This window comes from Nothoprocta perdicaria, unplaced genomic scaffold (genome assembly GCF_003342845.1).
Source record: "Nothoprocta perdicaria isolate Ctin4 unplaced genomic scaffold, notPer1 scaffold_103, whole genome shotgun sequence".
NCBI lineage: Eukaryota > Metazoa > Chordata > Aves > Tinamiformes > Tinamidae > Nothoprocta > Nothoprocta perdicaria.
Genome location: NW_020454128.1, coordinates 2,325,038 through 2,349,953, shown reverse-complemented (window position 1 = coordinate 2,349,953; position 24,916 = coordinate 2,325,038). Strand labels below are relative to the sequence as shown.

General features: G+C 46.4%; 1 protein-coding gene across 2 annotated transcripts in view; it reads right to left on the bottom strand.

Annotated features, from left to right (window-relative positions):
- Positions 1 to 2,039: 2,039 nt before the first annotated feature.
- The window catches only part of DPYSL2 (dihydropyrimidinase like 2), a 43,603-nt gene continuing 20,726 nt past the window's right edge, over positions 2,040 to 24,916 (bottom strand). For both annotated transcript variants that reach the window (XM_026043310.1, XM_026043319.1), the window contains exons 4-14: positions 19,481 to 19,645; positions 18,009 to 18,070; positions 16,839 to 16,919; positions 15,940 to 16,008; positions 12,571 to 12,691; positions 8,979 to 9,135; positions 8,674 to 8,815; positions 7,807 to 7,977; positions 4,499 to 4,678; positions 2,882 to 3,047; positions 2,040 to 2,529 (exon numbers count right to left, since the gene is read on the bottom strand). In XM_026043310.1, coding sequence (XP_025899095.1) covers positions 2,438 to 2,529; positions 2,882 to 3,047; positions 4,499 to 4,678; positions 7,807 to 7,977; positions 8,674 to 8,815; positions 8,979 to 9,135; positions 12,571 to 12,691; positions 15,940 to 16,008; positions 16,839 to 16,919; positions 18,009 to 18,070; positions 19,481 to 19,645 — 1,406 coding nt within the window. In that variant the 3' untranslated portion in view covers positions 2,040 to 2,437. The remainder of the gene's footprint in view (positions 2,530 to 2,881; positions 3,048 to 4,498; positions 4,679 to 7,806; positions 7,978 to 8,673; positions 8,816 to 8,978; positions 9,136 to 12,570; positions 12,692 to 15,939; positions 16,009 to 16,838; positions 16,920 to 18,008; positions 18,071 to 19,480; positions 19,646 to 24,916) is intronic.

The window sequence follows — 24,916 nt, the reverse complement described above, 5'->3', positions numbered from 1 at the left end:
CATATGACATTCATTAAACAGACACAAAGCAGACGAGCTCTCACAGGAAAAAACATGCTTACACAGCCTGCAAAAATCTTTTTTTGTGTGATTTTTTTTTTCCTTTCGAAGAACAAATTAAAACTAAAAAGTCATCATGAGTCAGTGAAGGAAAAAAAAGGAAGACTTAAGTGAATACTGAAGAGCCGCGAGCGTTTCGTAGAATTGAAACGGATTTGCATTTCTTTTTTTTTCTCCCCAACTCGTTCAAATTGATTTCAAAGTACAGGTGAAAAAAAAAATGAAAATAGCTGCAGTATATATTACGTTTATGGATTACTTAACAAACAAAGTGCAAACTCTTTTATGCAAAACTAAAAGACCCCAAAGTTAACCCAAAATTCAGGGACAGATGAGTATGGTGATGTTTCTCTTAACTTCCATGTYCAAAGGTGTCTAAAGGAATTAGGGGCTGATCTTGGGAGGCTTTGGCTACCTACTCAGCTTTCAGATCCTTGAAAATCCCAGCACTTACACTTCATAACAACAAACTTCATATTTGTTTCTTAAAAGCCTTCATATAGCTAGTTTTTCCTTAAAAGACCCTGTAAACACTGTTCGAAGATACGCACAAATACGGAGAAACAAGGTCAACGTACACAGAGCGAGCAGAAGGGGCAGGTACGTGCCAGGCACACGGGCCGTGGAGGTAACGCCGTGGTACTTGTGGGCAGAGAASCTCTGCCCACAAGAGGGGCCCACAAGAGACAGCCCAAGGCCTTGGGACCATGAAGGCCTCCAGGTAGCGCTCAGCGGGCCTTGCAAAGGACAGGTTTATTCTCCGTGTTGTGAAACACGAACCTCCAGCACTAGGGATAAGAGACCTTCGTTCTTAGAAGAGATTTAAGTACCCAGATCCTGCTGACTACCACAGAAGGTGGACGCCCAAATCTCCAGGACTGTCGAAGGCCTCTGCTCTTTCAGATCGGAGCCAGGAGGCATCTGAGCAAGGGTGGGGATGAGGGCTCCTCCTGACTATTTGCACAAAGGCAGATTCCTGAAGGAACAGGTGACTGTAGAAGAAATTCTCACCGTGTGAGAGATTCTCAGCTGCCCCCGAGCCATGGGGCTGCTTTGAGCCTCCCCGTTRCAGCAGCTGCGCATCTGGTCTTGGGCTGCAACCAACTCAGATGCTCACGCGCTCAACTGACCAGCTTTAGATGTGAGCTAAAGCCAAGCTCACAAGGTTTTAAATAACTGTTCTTGGATGGCTGGAAAGGAGAATAGGGCTGCTATGGATTTTTTTCAGACAATTTTGTTATTCATTGCCTATGGCCCCCTGCTTTCCGCCTCTGGGAATTCAAAGACAAACTAATTGCTAAGAGCTTCTCAAGAAACTCCATTCCAGCTTCTCCACTGGCATCCAGCACCTTTTTAGAACCAGCTGAAGGCTGAGTGTATTGAAGACTACAGCTTATGAACCTGCTCTGTGACTTCCTACTGAAGCTGAGGGAAGCACCCGCTGGAGTGACGCACCTRGGAGCACCTGGGCAAGCAGGGCAGCCGTGGCAGTGACACTGGCGGGAGTCTGCAACGTGAATGAGGCCGGGAAGAACAGGGAAAATGCAGTTCTGAGATAAGGCTTCATAAACACAATGATAAAAAAAAATATTAAAAACACACACACAAATACTAAAAAAAACCAACAACCATGGAAGCTTCCTCAAGGATCTGGTTTACAGCAAAATCCAGAAGGAAAAAAACAAAAATAATAAAAAAGAGCAGTGTCCCCTCCCCGCCCTCCAGGAATCTCACTCCCCAGTCAACAGGCCGTGACGTGCTCTGTCACTACCTAGCGCTGGGTCTCTTTTCTCCTCTGGGCAGCAGACATTTACTCAGTGTCCTCAGTGGCAGTGGCAGGGGGACCGTTACAGACAGCCGGGGCTGCTGTCCCTCCATGCTCTCCTAGCTGTTCCGCTGGAACACAGAACCCTACCGTATATCCAGTTTAAAACCCTTGAACTACTCCTCTGCTTGACATTGAAAAAAAAAAAAAAAAAAAAAAAAGCTAATTTTTACATTTATTATTCATTTATTCCTTTTTTTTGCGTGTGTCTTAAAGGCAGCTCCCGGGAAATTCACTTTATCCTTCCTTTATTAAAAGAAAGATGCTTAATGGGACAGAGGCCACAGCTCTCAAACATCCTTTTTACTTTTCCATGTCAGAGGTGTCAAAAAACAGGGTTTATTTCTTCATATGTGTAGGGGCTAAGGGGGAAGTGATAAGGGTCAATGAAGATGAGGGGATCTGAGGGGACTGAAAGTGGCGCCTTATTTCAGCTCCCCCCCACTGGTTGCCCGCAGTAACTGTCACAGGCTCTAAAAGAATCAAAAAGGGTCTCCAGGTGCCCCGGTCCCCTCCCCTTGTCCGCTAGGCGGGCACAGAAGGGGCCGGTCCTTAGCCCAGGCTAGTGATGTTGGCACGTCCGCCGGGTGGGGCCACGATGCGCTGAGTCGTGCGGCGTGGGATGTTGTCGTCGATCTGTGCACCTGGAGGAGACAGAAGCGACGTCAGGTTCCTCAAGCAAGGAAGAGTTTGAGGCAAGATACAGGACAGCTCCCGCAGCAGAACTTGGCCGTGGGGGTCAGGAGGAGAACAGGGATGCACTAAAACACGAGTCCTCTTGGACTGGGCTCCAACAGAGCACACTGAAGATACCTTCTTTGGAGGAAAAGCCTGTATTGGCTCTTATTCTACTGAAACTCTGACCCTGTCACGCTGTAGATTTCCTTATACCACTTGGTCCTACTCTGATGCTGGTATCAGTGGTACCTGCAGATCCTGTCCAAACTATCCCGCATCTTAGTACACTGAAATGGTGAAATCAAAAATTGTACGTACCGGACAAGCTGAATCCAGACTGGTGCAGGTTTCTCACGGGTGGGGCCTGCTGTTTGGCAGGAGACGTCTTGGCTGAAGACGCTGGTGTGACGGTCTTGGGTGTCACGGAGACTTCGCAGACGGGCCCATCGTAAAGACCCCGTGGCACTCCCCGCAGCTCGGCCAGCTGCAAGACACAGAAGAAGGGAGATGTCAGGCTCAAAGCAGTCCTCAAAACACACCTAAACAGCTGGCCAGATGTTGCTAAGCCAAAGACACACATTTCAAGATCAGCATTTGAAGGCACATAATGTSTCCTCCACGCTAATACATGGGTGGTAGCTGATATTTTAAGCAGTATGGCTAAAATGAAATACATTCTGCAGCTATATTTCTGGTGTTAGAAACCTAGGTAAGAAGCACATGCTTCTTCTGGACAAGTTCTTCCTTTCAGCGGTCTCAAAGGGCTGTTACATTGAAGAGTCATGACAACTCTCTAACTAAACTTACGACCCCCAAAAGCTCAATAATGCTGACACAGAGGGCAGTAGGAGCAAGAGTCAGACTCGCTTTATATCACCAACTTCAGCGCTTTGGATTGGGTTAAATGCAATTATTCCAGCTGAGGTACTGCTCAATTGGATTTACAGTTCAAATGCACAATTCTGTGGGAGAGAGGAACACAGTGGAAACCCTCGCTCTAGTCTCTGAGGTACTGAATTGAGTTCATAATTTTTATAGTTTGTAATTTCTTAGCTTTAACAACTGAGGAAAAAAACATTTGCAATGAACGGGTAGCTGATCCGYATCTGCAGAGCGAGAGCAGCTCCAGACTTGCCCAGCAGAGGGCAGTGTTTGGGATAACTAAACACTCTTTTTTAGCAATTTAGTGATGAGATTTGGAAATGAACTTTGAAAATCCTCGGCAATTAAAAATCACTGAGAGTTCAGCATCACCTTCTGTGTCAGTTTTTACCAACTAAAGATATATCAGAAGGCAGTTCCTGCTTTGAATGGGTATTTTACAATGGAAAAGGTATTCCAAAAAAMCTATTTCCAAGAATTGTAGCCTCTTAAAAAACATAAACATTCACATTTTTAAACCATCAGTAGGTTGTGCCTGTGACTCACCAGTCACCAGACAAGCACATCTGATGGCATATGCACAAGGGAGAYGGGAAAGCAGGATGATGTAGCTTTAACAACAAATAAGAACTCCAAATAACAACCAAATTGTTGCTGAAAGGTTCAAGATACAAATGCTATTACTAAGTCACTTGATACTCCTGTGATGGGAGAATCTTGCAGGGTTATTTGCAAACAGATTCATGTCCAAACTGGATAGTTCTTCCTAGACTCACACTGYGTTGATGCAACTCTGAGACAGAGATGAATTAAAGAGTGGAAATAAAATTTGCAGGAAAAAAAAACAAGTTCAGGCCAAGCATATCCCTGTAATGACTTAAGTGAAAAGCAAAAATAAATGAGGAATGAGATAAATGTGGCTCTTATCCAARGAACATTTTCTGCTACAGAAGTGCATGTGCTCAGCAAGCCAGGGGAGAGCATCTGTTTTCCAGCCACTTTAACTCAGGAGTTCAGAAAGACAATTCATGTGCATCTACCAGCTCTACTCACCCTGCTCCTGGCTTTGATGCGCTTGTAAACGAAGTCAGGAAATGGTTTCCTGGGGATATACCGTCCAGAGCCCTCAGTTACATGGAGATTTCCATCCTCCAGCACGATCTTGCCCTGGCTGATAACGACCAGGGGAGATCCGCGGCACTCCATGCCCTCAAAGATGTTGTACTCCACAGACTAGGACAAACAAAAGGCAGCGTGAGGCAAACATTAAGCCCAGCAAAGCCTGCTGGGCTTGGACTAGCAATCAGCATGTTTGGAGGCTAGATGGAAGCAAACACAACAGCATTTGTCTGAATTGTACATACTGTGGTGCAATCTTTGTCAGCAACTAAACTTACTGGGGACTTAGGCAGAATTGCTATTGAGAAAAGATTTCAGAAAGATGATATACAATTCCAGTGAGGACACTGCCCAGCAGTTTAAATGGATTTAGTCACCTAGCTGCAGTGAATTTAGGAACCAAATCAAGTCTACTCAAACTAAAAATAGTGATAATTATTATAAAAACTGCATTTCATACCAGTATTTTGGTTAATGGGTCCTGACCAGAACAATCTTGTTTTACCCTACTGGGATTGCTCATCCTCAATTAATAAGATTGGAAACATTACACCTTGGAAGCAAGTTTTAAAAGAACCATTAATCAATGTCCCACCCATGCAGCACTGGAGCATTAGATGCTCKACAACCACGTTGTTTGGAACTTGTTAGTCTAGTGATCATCTCTAGGACCAATCCAGGTCTTTTTTACTGAGCTAGTGATGGAGTTTGATCTTCAAGTGCTTTACAGGTATGGGTAGACTTGACTTCAGATTGACACTTAGATGGAAAGGCAGTTAAAACTGAGAGCAAACAGGGTCCAGGATGAAAAACAACGTGCTGGCAAGGGAGGAGGCTTGGTTAGAAGCTCATGAAGTAGTTTGGTTCCAAGAACAACACGATCTTCCTCGTCTTACGTTTCCTTGCCAGACAGTGGCAACCGTGGTGTGAGTTCTTGGAAAAAGTCCATATGTTACTCTAGCATTTTTAAATTCTAGTCATCTAATCATCTGATGCCACATAATCACTACGTCTCGTTGTGTCGCAGCAATCACTCTGCCCRAGTTTCAAAGGGGCTTTTGTTTTATACTTGACCAAACTAGAGCGCTTTGATTTTAAAGATAGTGCCCTGTTCCTCATGCCTGGCAACTTCTCCTCTATCACAAGAGGCACAGGACGTGTGAGACACGAAGTCTAGCCCAGCAGGTGCAACGTCAGGTATGTCAGGTGATATAATGTGAGAGGGGAAGAGGACTAGAGCTGGGCTTTATACAAAAAAATCACCCATGGAGCACCCATAACAGAAACATATACCATGCATCCTCTTTCCTCCACCTACTTCAATATTATAAGCCTTTCTGGAAGGATTTGGTGGCAGGAATTGTCTCTGCACTTTCAGTTTTTAACCAGGAGGTATGTGATTTCCAGTTAGAGCTTTATAGGTACTCCAATATTGTAACAGAAAGAATTCTTGGACAGTTCTGCAAGTTCCAAACCATCCACTTGAAAAGAGAACATTAGCTCTTCATCCTCCATAGCCTTGGCATCATGACAGATCTTAYAGATGCAGCCTTCAGCAATTCCTGATCATACAGCGCTGAGACTTCCAACATGATGCAGAAGTCCTTACAGTCCTTAGCCTATAAAGCATTCCCGAATGCTTGTTTCAAGGTAGATCTGATTCTCCTTTAACTTCTTTCAGAAGATCTACAGGAAAATCTGGTGATGGTTGTGGAGTCAGGCATGATTGTGCTGGGGCATTTTCACACAAGATAAGGTCTCTGAATTTTTTGTTAGGAAATTTAAGGAGTCAAATTCATTTCCCAAAGACAACATTCATGACGTGGCAATAACTTTCAGCTACACAAGCCAGGAAACTGCTTGCTGCCCTTGTCACTATTCACCTCCTATAACCACAAAGCCACATTGAGACCACTAGACGTGGCACTTAATAGCAGTATCTCCCTGGAATCCCAAGCAAGTCAGGCATCTCCTGGTTGCTCCAGGGAGACCAAGGAGCACCTCTAAAGTGACCAAGGCTGACTAGACTTCTGAGTCTGGGTGCCTCTGTTAGGAATCTAAGCAAAGGTAGGACGAATCCAGGCCATCTGCGACCAATTCTGACACAAAGTCACAGGGAAGTGAAGCAAACCTTTTTAAAAAAGTTTCCATGTGAATCTGCCCAGGGATCTAAGTGTGGAAGAGAATTTTGCTCCTTTAGCTCCAGAGTGAATGAAACCATTCACGGAAAAAAAAAAAAGAACAGGGAGTTTTTTCCAGGGAAACATTCCATAGGTTCATCGCCAGCAGAGAAACAGTTGTCAACAAATGCAAACAGTGGTTGCTTTCTCTGAGACAGTGCTAGAAAGTCACAAGGAGACTCCAASGAGTCCTCTGCACTGGGACCATTCYGCAGTTTCCTGCTGGGTGGGACCACCTCTTCACTGTAGAAGCCAGAGGTAAGACTTGGGACATTGCTATGTGCACAAGCAAACACTGCTACCACAAAGCAGCAAAGAAAAAATGGTAGCTTGGAATCTACCTTGTATCTCTCTGTATCCACTAACACAGAGAGGATTATCAGTAAAACYATGTATAGATATGATTCCACACACATGCCCCTATGGTTTCAGCTCACAGTGCTTGAAATCAGTATTTCTCTAGTCCTCTCCTCCTCATGGATGTCCACCACCTTCTGGACCTGCACAACTAACCCTGTCTCTCAGCAGACACTGGSGGCAAGACCAGTCAAGCCTGAGCACAGCTAGAGGCCTGCAGCAATTGCAGGGCCAGATCCACGTGTGGTGTAAATTCCCCCATTTATCTGAATGAAAACTACAGCTAAGGTGTCCTTGAGCTGACCTGCTTCGCTGACCACTATCATAAAAGGCCCATTTCATATTCCCACCACAAGCAAGCCAGGTCATAAATGACATATTGTGGTAAGAGGCCTGTTAGTATTTTAAGAGGTTTAAAGAGCTTTCTGTGTGCTCAGATCCATGTGTTCAACACTCAGACGCACCAGGCCATCCCTTTGCTTTCACGGGAACCTCACGGTTATTTGTTCAAGTTTGGGCTTAGTGGTTTTTCTTTCTGTTCACACAACTGAGCTGTACCGGACGTAAAACCAGACAGGGCTTAGGACATGGAGGGAACAAAGTCCTGAGCTGTCCTAAGTTACAGTCCTCAGCAGYACAGTCTGGCTTTGAGGGCAGAGAGGAGGAGATAAGCAGCACAGCTTACACTACACAAATCATCCTTACTATGTTATGAGTCTTGGCAGAGATTGTCTTGACACTGTCAGGATCCCAGATAACCAGATCGGCATCAGAGCCCACTGCAATACGGCCCTTCCTTGGGTAAAGGTTGAAGATTTTAGCTGCGTTTGTGCTGGTCACAGCCACAAACTGGTTCTCATCCATCTTGCCAGTCACCTGGGGAAAGACAAAAAGAGGCACTGCATTAGCCAGGTGGGGACAACACCGAAAAGCAAGTGGCTGACAGCACAACCATTAAAATCAGGTCGTCAGGGATCTCTACAGGGGCAAGAACCTCAAGCAGAGGGGCCTTAACAAGCATTTAAGGGGAGATCACAACACATGCCTGCAGGTCTTCCAGCTCTAGAAGTCTGCTTACAGCCTAAGGCTCAGGAAAGAAAGGAAGGAACTTGTCTTGCTCACCCAGCCAGCTCTGTTGCAGAAGGTTCACAAGGTACAGAACCCAAGGTGCCTTTCATTGCTCTACATCCACTTGGTAGCAACTCTACTACCATGCAAGCCCTGACAACAGAATGTGAAATCTGCTCTTTGATCAGGGTATGAGCAGCATTTTACAGGTGAAAATGGCCTAAAAGAACATACTCGAGCAGAGTTTCAACTGTTCCTTGTAAACTGGCACTTTCAGGTCAGAAGTTAGCCATGACAAAAGAGAAGATCCAGACCKGTCATGCAGTGCTCTCAACTAACTGTTCTGTTACTGGCACAGAACACAGACAAGAAAATTAGGCTGGATTTTCCAGACTGCAAAATCATGGGTGAAATAATGGCAGAATTTATAGCAGCCTTGAGGCTAGTATATGGTGCAAAGGCTTCTGCTCCAGTCACAACTAGTTAGGGACCCCGGTGACATACCACAGCCTTATCCCAGATGATGGACATCCTCTCTTCAGTCCCATTGGTTCCTTCAGGGATCAGGGTAAAATTGTCCTTTCCGACAGCTTTCTGAGCAGTGTTGAAGGTGCAGTGGGCACTGCCAGTAACTTGGAGGTCTCCACTTCAAAAAGACAGTGAGAAGTACTTGCAGTGTTTTATCATCACAGGTTTACCACACGAGGTGGGAGCTCTTCAGCTAGCTGACAGCTGATAACAATTATTTCTCTTTCCCACTGGTCTCATGACAAAGCACATGCTGTATGAATAGACAGAGCTCTACTCACCAGGACAGCAGAGAGTTGAGGAAGTCAGGAGTGGTGGGGTCAGGACTCAGCGGTGGGGAGGTGACAAACGCGGCTGCCTTCGCCCAGTTCTTACTCCAGTAATGGGAGCCATCGGTACCCAGGCTGGCTGTGATGGGCTCCCCGTACACCACGGTGCCTGCAGCACAGGAATACAGGCAAGGCTGCTRTGAGTGCCCAGCAACGTGCAGCTCCAGCCCGGCTTCCCAGGACAAGGCATCCTCTGAAGAAAGGAGCGTGCTTTTCCCCTTGGGTAGCTTTGGCCAGCACAACAACCCTGCAGGATTTCTTAGGACTTCTCTTAAGCATGTGATGGCAGATACAACATTGGATTTAATTCATTGGCCTAAGTAACAAGGTGATCAGATATTACTGAACTCCTGGGCTATTCAATGCTCCTCTGAAGCCAAGTTACACTACTAAGAGCATATGTTCTTACAAGCAAACTCCTAACTGCACTTGCCCGCCTTGAGATCTCTAAAGAAGTACAAGCGTGATCCAGAAATAAGTCCTCCAGAATAAATATCCTCTAAACCTCTAAATACCTGAATCAGTAGTAAAGACATTGTTACTGATAAGAGTTTAGAGCAGCCAAACATGCACAATGCCTCCACACAATGCTGAGSTCAGTGCTGATCAATTGTGCTGGAAATGATTATAGCAGAGATTCACTGTGTCCTGGGCCAGGAACCTTGCCGAAGAGTCCAAGGGGAATTGCAAGAGTGAGGAAATTCAAGCACAAGGGACATTAAAGAAATAATAAGAAGAATAGTGCCTGAAATATATATTTATATGTATATATATAAATGCATAGGTATTACAGCTCTAACAAGTTGCCTTACTGGAGTAGACAATGTGAAGAGACTTGTTAAGAGAGCACTTGTGTCAGGAAAGTTCCTGCATAAAGAGAAAGCACAYCACTGAGGGCAAGTATCAGGGTTTCTGGTTCACAAATGTGGCTCAGGAAAATGTAGTGATTCCCCCAAATGTACAGGACAAACCTGCGGCAGAACTAGGAAATGAAATTAGACCTTCTGACTCACTATCCAGGGCACTAAACATCACTGCATCCTTCCTTTTCATTAGCATTTTTGGAACCACATAAAGGAACAGTCTTTAAGGCCATGATACTTTGCATACTGGAATGCACCAGCCACATGTGCACACCAAGCAGATGCATGATGCTGCAACTTCAAAAGCTGTGCAAGCTGGTAGCCCCACAGATCTGCTCGCCAAATGAAACCTTCCTGAAATCTCTACAAAGTGCCTCTCCATGCAGCTTCTGAGCCCGAACACCTCATGTATTCGTATCTGCCTGCAAAAGATGAAGGTAGTTAAAATACTAATACTAAAGGTCCATGTCAAACTGACAAKTCTTCAGTACCTCACAATAAAGAAAACAAGGCCATGGTCACTCACCAGTTTGTTCAAACTACGGTTAAGTCTAGAGCCTCTCAAAGTAGCTGGGAAAGAGTGGCTTAGCCAAGGCAGAACAATGCTCTAACTGGCTCCATGCTGCTTGAGGACCACACTGGTACAGGAGGTGAGGAACAGCCTTCATCGGGGGGAGCCAGCAGCAGAGGAAGAGCCCTTCYGACATCACTTGCCACAAACAGGGCTATGAAATCGGAACAAGGCAAAACACACGCTGACTATTAATGGGAGGCCTGTTGTGGGCTGCTACATTGGGAGGATTGTTCGGCGGGGAGCGATGTTTTGAGCTCCTACATGTGCCAGCAACAGAGTCTGAGGGGAAGCTCCTCCATACAAATGCCACTGAGAACATCTGGCTTTAAATAATGCTCGTTCTTTTCCATTGAGCAAACCCATTCTGCTTTGTTTCTTGCTCTGGATAGTCTTCAGTTATACTTCCTCCATAGCTTGGGAGGGCAAGGATAGCATGTGTGGCCCTCTTAGATTATCCAACTGGTAACTGAGCAATGTTTAAATTGAATTACTTAAATAAAGGAAGAGGGAACAGAGTGCCACTTACACCCCAAAGTCTCCTTATAAGGAAGAAATGCAATCTCATTGAARACTGTAGCGAACTAGCAAACTGAGTTGTGTGAATCATTCACTGGGACAACCCTGCGCCTTTCCCAGGCAGGCTGACATCGAGCCCAGGCAGTCGGTGGTCTATGGTTTTTGCAGCTCAAGAGCACGGCCCCGAGCCAGCAGCCCTGCTGCTGTTTGACAGCGGCTGCAGGGCACAGTGACCACAGCGAGGAAGCATTTTGGTTGATGTTGCACCTCTGTAGCTCATCTGTTCCCACCCTGTTATTTACAAAAGTGGAAGGATGCTTCCCTGGAATATGGGATTGACTTGTGCACATACAGCAAGTTGTTTTTTGAGGTGCTTAATCATATAGCCACTTTGCCACATCACTCCCATCAGCATGATCTCTTTGATACCCATGAGGCTCCCAAGGGAGCTAGGAGCAGAAGGTTTATCCCCAACAACTAGAGCCTTTTTCCATACCATGAGCATAAAAAGATGCCTTGGAAATCAGTCCTGCTTATCAACTCTGAAGTCATTTCACAGGAATCATGGGACCAAAATACTTGTAAGCTAATACACAAATACAAATCTGTTTGCTGCTGTAGGAAATCAGCTCTTCTAGCACCAAACACCCAGATGGGAAGTGATGTCATTTGTATATCCATTCAGGCTTATTTAGACTGCATAAAATTAAATCCAACCCTGAGCAAAGGAGGGGGAAATTATCCCTCCTGCTTACTCACCCACACAGAGCCACTTTGAAAAGAAATTAAGAGTTTAGTCACAGGAAAAAAAAAAAAAAAAGAGAGAGAGAGAGACACTCACTATACTTTGCAAGCCTTGCTTCTTGGGGGCGAGACTTTGAGGTCAAAATTTGGAAGAAACTACTGCCTCATGCACAGCAGAGCAGCTCCTCTCACTTAGAGGAGACGCAGGACAGCAGTGTCCAAGCCTTCTCAGGCTGAGCTGTCAGAAGCAGGGAGTTCACAGCCCAACCCACACTCTTGATTTCCACGAGGATGCCCAGCTGCAAGTTACGGGGCATTAGGGTGTGATGAGCAAGGAGCACAACAGAGAGCTGGAATGAGCAACTAGCTAGCAACTAAATCCAAAAGGGTCCTAAGTCCGAGTCCTCCACTGGGACTCTTGGAATCACTTCTGACCACAGGAAGCAGCTCAGCAGAGAGCACCAAGTCAAGATCAGAGAGGCTGCAAGGAGGACACAGCCTGCAAACCAGGGGGATTTGTTAAGTGGAGACAGCAAGGAATTATTTTGAGGTAACACAGAGGCGCTTGGCTCAGTGCAATAGCCTGAGTGTGAGGACAGAGCCTCTAGGCTGAAAAGAAGGAATGGCTCCTGGCACAAATATGTCCAGTGAATACTTCATCTGTGGGAGACAAGACAGAAAAGGTTACTTGGGACCTTTTAAAAAAGTGCCTGGACAGCAGCCCTGTGCAAAAAAAAAAAAATAGAGAAAAAGAAAAGAACCTCTCCTGCAGGAACCAAGGTTGTGCTGGCAAGCAGCTGAACTGCATGAGCTAATGGGGTGCTTCCATCCAAGGGCAATAACTTACCCTTTTTCCGGGCTTGAGCAATGACATCAGCGGCACTTTTGCTCATCACCTTGGTGATGTAGAGGGGGCAGTTGGTTTGGTTGGCGATGGTTATTGCCCGGTTCACAGCCTCTGCCTCCACCTGGAAAACAAAAYCAGCAGCAGTTTGCAATGCGTGTGTGAGCACATCTATTCACATACAGATGGTCAGGCCTTCTGCTTTCGGGGCAAAACAGGGAATGCAAAACTGAGATGGGAGACTTCCCACTGCTCCGATTCTGAGCCAGGAAAAGGTACAGTATAATCAGGACAATTAAAATTGCACCAAGCTCTAGTCCTCTCTCATTACCACATTTCCTCCCAGGCTGCTTCAGAGTTTCTCAGCGGAAGCTTAAGTCCTTAAATAACATCCAGGTACTCAAGGTCAGTAAGATTAAGCCCCTTCTTTAACCTAGTCAAAACTAAGCAACTAAACGTTGACTCAGCAAAACTATTCATGTTCCAGGCCACGTGGGAGAGAGCTGCTGTAGCCACAGAGTCTGGTGAGCCACGTTTGCAATCAAGCATGCCAAATTGTACCCTCCACTACAGTATCTGGCCTGGGATCTGACGGAGTGTGAACCACCTCATAAATCATCTACTTTTTCTGGCATGTGTAGGAAGATAATCTCAGCAAGACTGAGAGGCTCCCCTTCTAGAAAAAGTGTAATCGCTGTGCAGGACTTTGACAGATGACACATCCTAACCGAATCAGTCCAGATAACTAATTTAACAATGCTGCAACGCCTAGGACTACAGAGAACTGAGTTTGCAATAACTAGACATTTTCCAAGTGAGCAATGGGGGGGGGAATAAAAGCACCCCCTCTAACCCAGTAGGTTGGTTTCTAGCGCAGAAAGGGTTAAAGTCCTAGCCTGCCACCAGGCCAGGTCTTGTGTCTAACCCTTCCCTGGCAGCGGTGAGGTTCAGCTCCTAAAAGGGAACATTTTATGACTGGGTTGCTCCACCCAAGTGGAAAGGGCTGCAAGGCAGTGTTGATTCCACACGGTCTGGAGGTTTCGCTGCAACGCACGGCAGCCAGCAGCACTTGCAGGGAAGAGGGCAGCYGAAAGACAGAGCCAAGAAAAGCAGAATTGTCCCTTCTGAGGCAAGCAGAAAACATAAGACTGGCCAACGTTTCCAGGCAATGGTATTAGTTTGCAAAGGGCTAGTTTAAAGAGGGCCTGCACAGAGTTCTCTCCCTGAAGCACTACAAGTCGTGTTTCCACACTGTGCCTTAGTTTCCCCATCTTTAAACAGGGATAAAACAATTATCTCTAGGCTTTATACTTAAAGGTATTAAGCAACTGCTAAGCAGGAGGAGCAAATTTTCTGCACAGAAAGGAATAAGGCTGTTGAATTCAAGCCTTGTGCCCAGATGCTATGGTGACAGGCACATAACAATAACCCAACAACTAGTCCAAAGGGAATGTTTGCAATTACCAGAGTTCATTAGAAGCCCTAGCACAGCAGTTCTCTTCAAAAAAACAGACAGACATTTCCTGGAGCACTTGGACTGCTTGTGCTCTTAGCGTTTTTGTGGCTAAAATAAAAACAAAAACGATGGATCCAAAAAGTCATCACAGAAGGATTTGAGTTAAGGGAATGGTTTCCAGAACGTAACGGCTGATGCTGACTTGGGAGAGCAGTGTCTTAATTAAGGTTCCCTCTTCTAGCTGGAGTAACACGCTAAATCCTGTCACCTTGGCTCAAGCCAGGTTACTGAGGTGAGCAAACTAAAACCTGAGCCAGCAGGGCACCTTAAGCTGTAGTTCATGCCTATGCTCCACCTGGGAATTCAGATGTRCCTGCTTTGAGGAAGACACAAATGCCCATGGCAGAGCCTGCAGGCTTCACCCTGATAAAGTGCCACAGAATTCAGTGGGAGTTTTGACTACRTAAATATCTTAGGGTCTTGTTCAATATTGCCCTGACCCAGAGTCCTGCAAAAGCAGCAGAAATAACCTGTGGTTTGCTTTGCTTTAGATGGAGCTCTTATTTTCAACAGGATGACAGCCATCATAAACTCATAAAGGGGGACAGACTTTACACAGTACAGGTGACAGTGTGAGAAGCCAGTCGTGGTGCTAACAGCAGTGCAGAAGGATGCCCAAAAACGTCCCCTCGTGCTGAAGCTAACAGGAATTAGGAGTCTGCAGCCATCCTCAGGATCTGGCTCTTGTCATCAGCCAGCTTAAAAGGAGCTGCACGGCTTTAAAAACACAGAGTTGCTGCCATGTCCAGGAAAAGGAGGAAGGGAACCAAATGACATCACATCCCACTCGGTTTCCTATGTCTTTAAAGGAGGAGAATTTGGACCAAGTGCCTGCCCTCCAGGCAGGCAGCTGAGCTCAGCCGCACTGCGGCTGCTCGGGGACACTGCGGCCGACCCTCCTTTGAGGCAGCCAYGTGTCCTCGTGACACTGAGAATGCAACTGTGTACGGGGCAGGGGACAGACAAACAAGCAAAGGAACGAAMCAAGGAAGCCAGGGAGCCGCGCAGCTCAACCTGGAAAGCTCCTCCTGCACCAAGGATGAGTTTTGAAGGAGCCAGACAAGACAGGGCTAACATGACAGGCAAATCCTCCAAGGGAAGGAGTGGCCTTGCTTTGAAGCTAACAAAAGTCTAGGGCTACTCTACAGATGAGCCCAAGTGTCAGGCAAGCATCTGTTCCTGCTCTCCGCATGCAAGCCAAAGAAAACATGGGAAGCAATGCAGGAGTGGGTGGAAGGCTTGGTGCAAGTGTTTGCTCACAGCCTCCAGGAAGCAGACAATCCTGGAGCCAACGGCAAGCTCTGCGAGCGTCGCATCCTGCCCAGGCCAGGCATTTTGCTCCTTCTGTCTGCAGCAATGCAACGACTTCTATTCCTACTGAAATGGCTCGGATGCTGCTTGTCTGAACCAGGGGAGGAAACAGGGATAGAGCACGAGGGGCATGTGGGGATGATCTCATACAGCCAGCTTCCAGCAGGAGCACATCTGGCAGTCAGGAAAGCCCCACTACCCCGGAGGGAAAAAAGAGAAAAAAAAAACCACACACACAAAAAAAACCCTGCTTGTCCATGACAGGCTTTGCAGACCCAGAATATACTGCAAGATGTCTAGCCTGGAGATACTGGGGGATAGAAATGGAGAATACAATGGAACACAATCTGAAAAGCAAATTTACAGACTTAAATGAAGTGAGATAAATGGGGTTTGGGCGCTTCACCCAAGAGAAGTCAGTGGGAAAGAATGGAGRTTAAGTACATGGAGTTTCTAACCACATTCATCCCAATAAAAAGTACCAGATGGCAACACAGAAAGGATAAAAATTAGGGGAATAAATGCAAAGGCAGTAAAGTCCTCACCTCTTCAGGTCTGCTCAACACATGCCCTTCAGGTCCTGTAATTCCCAGGTCCAGGATCCTTTGCTGCTCCTAAGGCAGAGAGAAAAAAAGCAGGAAAAGCACTTAAAAAATGACTTTATCTGTTCTTGCAACACTCAGAGATGTTGAAAAGGTATAAATGATATTTTAGGCATCTGTGATGGCTGATGATCACATGGGTCTTTACACAATGGCATTGTAACAGAGTCCAGCTTCCCCCATGGAAAATAAGCAGAGCTCTGCAAAATCCTTGCTGACTTGTTCACAGTAAGTTGGGGGAAGTTTAAATTTGTTTTGTTTCATGCTGGGCTCAACTTTTATTACACATTTGAGTCTACAAAATAATTTCTAAAGCGCAAAAAAAGGTATCTCATAAAAAAAATCCTGTAACTGCAGGTAACTTGGCCCAAAGACACGTAGTCTTTACCCCAGTCAAACAACACAGAAATCCTCTGCAGCTCCAAGCTTGAGTCCCAATGTACAGAACAAGCTGCAGATCAGACTGAATCCCAATATATTATTAAATTTCTTCTTTTGTTGCTCTTTAAAAGATTAACAGATCCCAAACATCAGCATCCCAGGTGCCATATAAAGTCATACATCCTCCTGCTGGCCCAGGAAAACATTTCACTATGTGGAGTGATTCCCATCCACAACAGTATTTCACTTCAAAAGGAAAGGAGATGAAAACCTGCTCTAACACCAACAATAAAGGGGTTGGGTTTTGATATGCAGCTCTGTTTGYCTCCTTGATGCAGCTATGGCCAGAGAAGCAGTGTCCTTAAAAGTCCTGGTGATCTTCTGTTTGCAGAGAGGGATTTAGAGTTTAAACCTCTCCCAGTATTTTGCCATTAATAATCCACAGATTAAGTATGACATACCTCAGCAATGATGTCACCATTCTCAGCATGGACTTGTGCTGTGGCACCAATATCCCGGATTACGCTCAGAACCTCATATATCTGGACGAAAGAAAATACATATCACAATACACAGCAAGCACACACCTAAGTATATGCTATTATCCAGTATACATTGCCCTTTCCTTTAGCATAGGGCATTTTARAGAATGTAAAGCAGAAAGAGAGCATTAATGAACGTAAACTGTGGTCTGCTGGATAGATGGAGCCAGTTTTCCTGCCACACCTGACCTTCCTCATCCATGCAATGAGCTGGTACTGACAAGAGGCTACTACTGGCAAAAGTGCTACTCAAATGCSAAGTTATTGGCATTTTTACCCCTGCAGAAACAGAAATGGCACGGGTCTGTCGGCTGGAATAGTTTCAAAGAGCTCTCGGGGCTTCAAAACACTTCAGTTTCATGTTGTTTGGTATGAAAAAAACCCCWTATGTCTGATTTTCGAGGAGAGGCTACAGGCACACGCCTGGCCCGGGAGCCGCGTGCCCCGACAAGCAGCCCACAAGCGACGCCCGCGCACTCAATGGCCACTCATTAAGATGCCTCCAGAGTCACTGGGGACGACTGTCCCACACCGCCGCCTCCCACGCCGCTCTGCAGGGCTCCCAGGCATTCCACTCCTCCCACCACACGCAGAAATATAAACCTCCCATTTCAGCAACCAAACGGACACAAATGTTTCCCGCTTGAATAGCGAACAGGGCAATTCCTTTGTAAGGTCACAGCGATCGTAACACTAAAGCCAGAATGCGCGTTTCTGGTTCGGGATCAATTTGGGCTTACAAACATAAAATAGTTATGCCTGAGATCACTCTGTCTTGCCCTGAATCTAGGCATCTCCCAGCCACAATTAGGCGGCTGCGATAAACCCTTAGTGACCTCAAAATGAGGGTTTTGCCATTGCTTTACCCAGGCATGGATCCTAGGCCTTTACTTTTTAAAAAAATTACAAAGATTATAGACGTCAATCTTCAAACCAGAGTCCTGGGTACTGTCCAGGACCTTTGGTCCTGCTCCTCCCTCAGTGATTGAAACGAGAAGAGAACATCAAACCCAAGTATGCTGATTCCAACCCTTGTATTTGACTAATGCACAGCTTGCAATGACAGAAGGGAACATTAAGCCTTCCTACCTGAGAATCAGTTAGCTGAAAGCGATCTTTGAAAGCCATGTAAACCAGGAAGGAGTTCACACCTGGTGGAAAGAGCAAACAAATTGACATACAACCTGCAGGCATAGATAAGGCTCCATAAATAAAGTGACCTCCCTAATAACTGACATTAGCATAGAAGATGTAAGACTGTAAGTCTCAAGTATGATCATCTTCTCATCTACACTAATCTTTTGATTCTCTTCCCCATCAAATGAATTGATTTTGTCCAATCCTAAGACCAGTGTGAATAGGTCAATCCTAAAAGCTCTAGGACAAGAACTACATGAGGTGTCAGGTGCTCAGCATTGGAAGGATCTCTTCTTTCTTGCCATATGTCCTAACAGACCTGCTTCCATTGACATAAAAAAGTAGCACTGGTGGCACCACAAATGCAGTCATCATCCTTTGCAGCACCCACGCATCGGGTAAGTTCATCTGACCATCGTCTGTAATGAGCCCACAGTTTCTCTTACAAAGCCGACCCCCTCTTCAGCTCCCCAGCAAGAAGAAATAATCGGTAGAAAAATCAATTGCTTTAATGTGCTGCAAAATGTATACACATGTATGCACACACCAGGACATATACACACTTCACAGATTACAGCATAAAGACAGGATCTCCTTAGCCATGTGGCATTTATTAGCAGAGCTGATGAGAACAGCGGAGCCTGTGCTCCAGCCGTGGGGACAACTAAACCCCTAGGCATCCATTAACATTGAAATAAGAATAATTCTGTGGATTCARCACCGTAGGAGGTTGAGTGAAAAAATAAGCAAAACGCATCACATAAGAGCAGGGCCTGGCTGCTGCTCCCTCCTGCGAGGGGGCCGGGAAACCTCTGGCACAGGCAGGTCCTCCCACAGCACCGGGACACAGCGACTCCCCTGCCCTCCATCCTGCAGCGCAGAGCCAGTTTCTTACCCAGCACACGTGGGAAGAAACTCATTAGGAAGGTAAAGGGTGTTTTCTTAAGCGGCAAACAGGACGGAAAATGATTCTAGCCCAAGGACAAAACATTAAGGAAATTAAAGAGGGGGAAAAACCTATGAGGTCATTTTATTCAGCTCCTCACAGGTTGGTGACCTGTACTGGAGTTCCTCCTGAGCTTAATTCTTGTTTACAGCAGTGCAGTGTCTGGAGCTGTCACCTACCTGCCCAAGGAAAATCCGGGTGYCTGTGTGTTTCCCAGCTCCCGGATCAACGCTGCGCAGGGGCGCTTCCCTGCTCGGCAGCAGCAAGGTTCACTGCTGCACTGCTCCCCACCACTGCATCGTGGCAGCAGTGCTGGTTAAAAACCACCCCCGTGGGGCCACTACAACAGCCAAAACGGGGCCAAAAGAGCTTTATTGGAATGTCACAAGAAAAACTTGTAAGGCCAGGGTACAAAAACTGAGAGAGGAAAGGTTTCCTTCTGAACAGGCATCTTTTYGTTTCCCATAAGTGATCTTACCATGATCTTTGACCAGAGCTTCCATTTCCTCCTGGACACCTTTATGCCACTCCGTGATGTCCACGTGCAGGGAATAGTCACAGCAGGATTTGCTGTCTGCCCATTCTCGCCACTGGTCAAAGGCAGCCAGCAAACTGGACCCGGGCTCGGGAACCACATGATCAACTGCAAGAAACAAAAGCACCAGCAGATGAAGCGGTCGCTTTGCCGGCTGGCCGAGATGCACAGCGTGCTCCGCTCAGGCTGCTGCAACCAAAAGCATCCCCTTCCCCACCAGATTTGGAAAGGGCTTTCTAAAGGGCTTCCCAACTGAGAATGCAGCCAGGATGCTGATTACAAAGCAAGAGCAGAAGGAAATACTTCAATTACTACAGGGTGCTTGACGACAGTTGTTTGTAAATGGTGCAAATGAGACTCCTAGGGCAGCAAACACAAAGTGCTGGACAGCTCTGTAAACACGGCTCCCTTGCTACCTATTAGGGCAACAACTAAACACTGRCACAGACAAGACCCCCTGAGAGCACCACTGAGTGGTTTTCAATACTCAGCAGCTCCTATTCAAGCAATTCCTTTTACTGAGCCTCTAGAGATGATAGAAAATGATGATATCTGAGGAGTTCAAAGTGCCAGTCCTTCTGCTGGCACATATCAATGACAGCCAGGACAGGAGCAGCCGGGGTGGCAGCAACCTCCGCTCACTTGGCATCACCTTTCCCGTTAACAGGGTTCCTGCTCTGAATGAAAGCTCTGAAATCTTCCCAGACGTTGGCACCACATCAAGGATGTGCCTTCCACCAACACAACGCAATTCAAACWTAATCAGCGTCCTGCTTTAAAAAAAGTAAATAAATAAAAGAGAAGCGTTCCATGTCTGTTCCCTGAGCTCCTCCTCCCTTAGAAACCTCCCGCTAACTTCCAGGACGGACAGTTTCCTGGCCGGGCCACAGCCCCTTGTCAGTTTGCCAACATTAATCCGCGGCTTCAATAGCTCCAATAGCAGCTTCAACAGCATTACCATCAAGGAGGAAAAATAACTTTCTCCCTGCGTTACCAGTGGGATACGGAGAAAACCCAGATCACCATCACCCCTGCCTCACTACGGAAGGCACCTCCTTCAGGCCACTAGCTAAAAAGCCCAAAAGCCCATTTAGTCCCCAACGTGACTTYGCCCTGCTCGGATGAAAGGTGCCAGGAGAGCTCTAGCAACGAGCTGGGGTTCAGGGGCATGGGAAGCTCTGCCGGAGGCACCAAGGGGTTAACGCAGAGCGGTCCTCACGGCCCAGCGCCCAGCCCCTTGAGAGGACTCCGGTGTCCACAGCAAGTGCTTTATCTCCAGCTTATTTCATGCTCTGCCCAACTATGACTAATGGGAGCCTGTGGCGGGAGTGGGAGAGGGGTAAGGGAGCCCTATCAGCTCTTTGCCAAAGGCCAAACCACAGCTGGTTATAATAAGGACAAGGGATGGAGGTGCACGTGGGCAGGCAAGCCGGCCCTGGGGTTTAGGGATCTCTCGTATGGAAGCGGTGCTGCCGACACGTCTTGCAGCAGCTCCCTCGAGCTCGCTGATGGCCAAGTCACCCATCATCCCCATCAAAACAGAGCTGCCCGTTTCCATGGCAGCCCCTCACCAGGCGCATCCTCATCCTCCGCTCCGTTGCACCAGTGCTGAAGAAGCCAGCAGGAACAAAGCCTGAAGGGGAAGGCAAGCGACCCGACCCGCCTTCAAGGGCCTCTGATACGGCCAGTGCCACCAGACAGAGGGAAGGGCAACACGGGAGAGCACGTGGCGCGAGGCCAYGGTGACGGGCGCATCCCCGCACGGCAGCTCTCACGGCAGGAAGGGCAGTGGCAGTGGATGAGCTGTCTTAAACTGAGCCAAAGGCACCAGAAATGGGACTGTAGAGCCAGCRCTGTTGTCCAGGGGTAATTCAGCTATAAATGCAAACGTCCCCTCAACTGCTTCAGCTCTTGCTGCAGTGCAGGAGGTGTATTAGACTGCAAGATCATGGCCCACTCACACACACACTAGAGCTTATGAGTGATGCTATTATTTTTTAAATAAAAATATACTGGCTAGAGCCTAAGGGGGTATWAATGAGCCTAAATCCTTTAAAGGAAGAGAGTTGAAATGTTTCTTGGCCTACTATTATAACAACCTAGAGCTTTGAACTTCTGCATACTRGTAGGGGTAGGAATCACCCGAACACAGAGCCAGGATGTGCTCCTTCCATTCCCCAGGCAGGACTCAAGAGCTCAGAGGCAAACAAAGAGCCTTTTCTTTAAGGCTGCTCTGCTTCTGAGCGGTACAGAGCATCTGATGAAAGCTCCATCCGCTGCGTTCCCACAGCCCTAGGTTCCCCAGATGACCTTTGGGTATGATTTGCCACAGGACCACRGACACAAGGTCTTCTGATCCACCAAAACATGCAGCAAAGCCAGCCATGGAGATCACCCCGCAGCCTTCCCATGTGAAAAGCAGTTTGCTTCCCTGACCTCCCTGAACCATTTTTCTCCTGGGAACCTCACAACTCGCGCTGTCCTGTCCTTCGTTCCTCATCTCAGAAACCAGGAATGTTCAACTCCTCAGCAGTCAAGAGGGGCCTCATGTCTGCATGGTGCACTCGAGACAAACTCTTACAACACAGACTGTTGTCACCCCTTTACTTCCTAGACCACTGCTGCCTTGATCTTGCCTTGCTTTCCAAGCCCAGATGTTTTCTTACTGTTGTTGATTATTGCTGTGCAAATGATGTCAGCTGCTGAGGTCTGAAAAGGAAGCTGCCAACTCAGTTTAAGCTCAAAGCTTGATCCAAAAAAAGAAACAARAGAAAGAAAGAAGAGAAAAGGAAAAGATCATTTCAGTATCACTTCATCATTGCGGAAGCCTTCAAAGGAGGGATTAAATAGCTTGTAGTCCTTACACTGGCTCCTTGAACGAGACTCTATTCCAGACCTAGTTCTAATACTTTATTTAAAATATACTCTCAGCAGGTTCAATTCAACAAGCAAGTTAGTTTGCCTCAGCAAAATACCTGCTTTACAAAAGCTGCATCTTGTACTTTACAGATTATCTAGCTTTTCCCTTCTTGAGATACTCATGAGGCTCCAGACTGACTGACAGCCCGTCCGTCCTTCCTGACAAACCGAGCGCTCACCTGCCCTGGGGAGCCCATGGGATTGGAGCCCCCGCACGCCCCAACGCTCCAGCCACCACCCCAGGGACCTYTCCCATGGAGCCGCTCTTGCTCTCCCATCATGACATGCCTTTTTCCATTCCTTCTAAATGTTTCACACACCAATCATCCGCAGGTGTTTTTCTGTCTGTCTCATGATCCCTCAACTCCTCCTTGGGCAAATTAATCAGCTCAAGATTAACAGCAGACAATAAGCCGAAGCGAGACAACAACACTAACCACTGCTGGCTTATCTTTGTGGCTTTAATACACCAGAGCTGGCCCTCAGCCAGCCTCAATTGTTGTGTCCTAGGAGCCCAAATGGCCAAATACTGTGGGGGAGAGATAAGAGCCGCTCCCTTTGTACATCAGGTTTCATATTCAATGAAAAGGGGAGGCAAAAACCGAGAGGAGTTGATTTACAGAGAACTTTCCAACCATGGGGAAAAATGAAGTAGCATTAAGTTAACATAAGCAAGAAAATCTAAATAGGAGGAGTAACAACCTCACTTCAAAAAGCACAAGCAAAAAAAAGCACCCACTGGCTGCAGAGCACATTAGAAATGGTGCCAATCTCAACTTTAAGCAGTGGTTTTATCAAATGCTGCACCACATTATGGCATCTTCCCCCAGTCTCTGATAMCCTGTGGCATTTGGTACCTTCTGTGCTTCTCTAAAGCACTGGGATGTCTGGAGYTCTCGTTGGTTCCTGAACAAGGAGGCCGCTCAGGAACCAAGGTAGCTATCCTGCATGGACATAAGGGATCCTGTCCAGGAGGCTGGGGAACATAAYGAAAGCCCCAGCACTTTGAGAGCTTTTATGAAAGATCTTTTTCAGTTTTTATAAAAGATCCTATATAAGACCTCCCTTGCTACTTTGAAGTTCTCAAAGAAACGCAGCTCAAGAGCCATGCTTTGTATTTTTGACCTGAGCAGAGGAAAAATCCCTGTTGCTCTAGACCTCAGTGGGACAGATGGGTTCAGCTACAGGCCTTGCCTTGGCTGCAGCTTTATTTTTTGGATGGATGTCCTGATGGGTGGGGATTAAGGCATTTTATGACATCCTGGTATTGTAGCATGGTCATTTTTTCCCTTTTTGCATCCGGCCTCATTTGAAGAGGCCTTGGCTTGCTAATGGTCTCTTCCTGAAGGGCCTATTAACAGGCCTTGCTTTTAGCTTTCCCCTATAAAGCTTTATATCAATTTGYTTAATTAAATGTCATGTACAACATGTGCTTTTTTTTCTTCAGTCTTTATCTAAAGAACACTATTACCAAGAAAAGAGAAAAATGTTTGATATGGACCACATAAAAACCAGTGAGGGTCAGCTGCTACCAAAATTGTGTATATAATAAAACCATGTGCGCAGGGCTCGAGCTGCTATTAGAAATGCACTTTTACACATTACTTCAGGCTCCTGCTAGCATTAAGTGTGCCTATTGTTTAAGAGGAGTTTATAAGGTGTAAATCCTTAACATTAAGCTTAACTGTTAGCAGGCAGATTTCCCAACCAAAACTTTTAATAGCAGCTTGATCAGTATAAACACATCTGCCATTTTAATGCTACTTAATCTTCACAGCAACTGCATGTGATGAAATCTGGTGAATTTATTGAGTTGTACATTCTGTCACAAGACATTTTATTGAGAGATTGTAATTAAATTCAGCCGTGCTAATTGCATAGCTCCCTGCTTCGACGTCAGCAGTTGCTGCTAGTCTAGGGCTGCAGCAGGATTCGCGTGGCCCTGGTGTGAACTAGGAGTGATGTTAGGAAAGTAAGCATAAAATAAATAAAATAAATAAAATAAATAAAATAAAACCCACAGACATGGGCTGAAAAATCAGGCCCATGACTGAGCCAAGAAGCTAGAGAGAAGATTATCTCAGAAACAAATGCCTTACTTCATCCAAAGACCTCAGTCTTTCAGCCAAGGAGAGCCCTCTTACAGTTCATTACTATCCTGATAACCCTTGTATGGGTCAAGAACTGAGCTATATGAAGCTGCTGCATCCAGTGACAAAGCTGTCCAAAACCCACGCTGCCCAGCAGTGACACTTTTGCTCTGAGTATTGAAACGTGACCCCTGCTTCACTGGATCTGCATGAACTTAGCCTGGAAAGGAAGCTCAGCATTTCCTGAACTCAAAAATCAAGCAATTTAGAAGACCCTCATATATCTCCTGTAGAGAATGTGCAGAATGGCACTTACCAGGACGATACAACCACGCAGTCCTAGGTTGGTTTGTGCCTGCTAAGCTTCTAC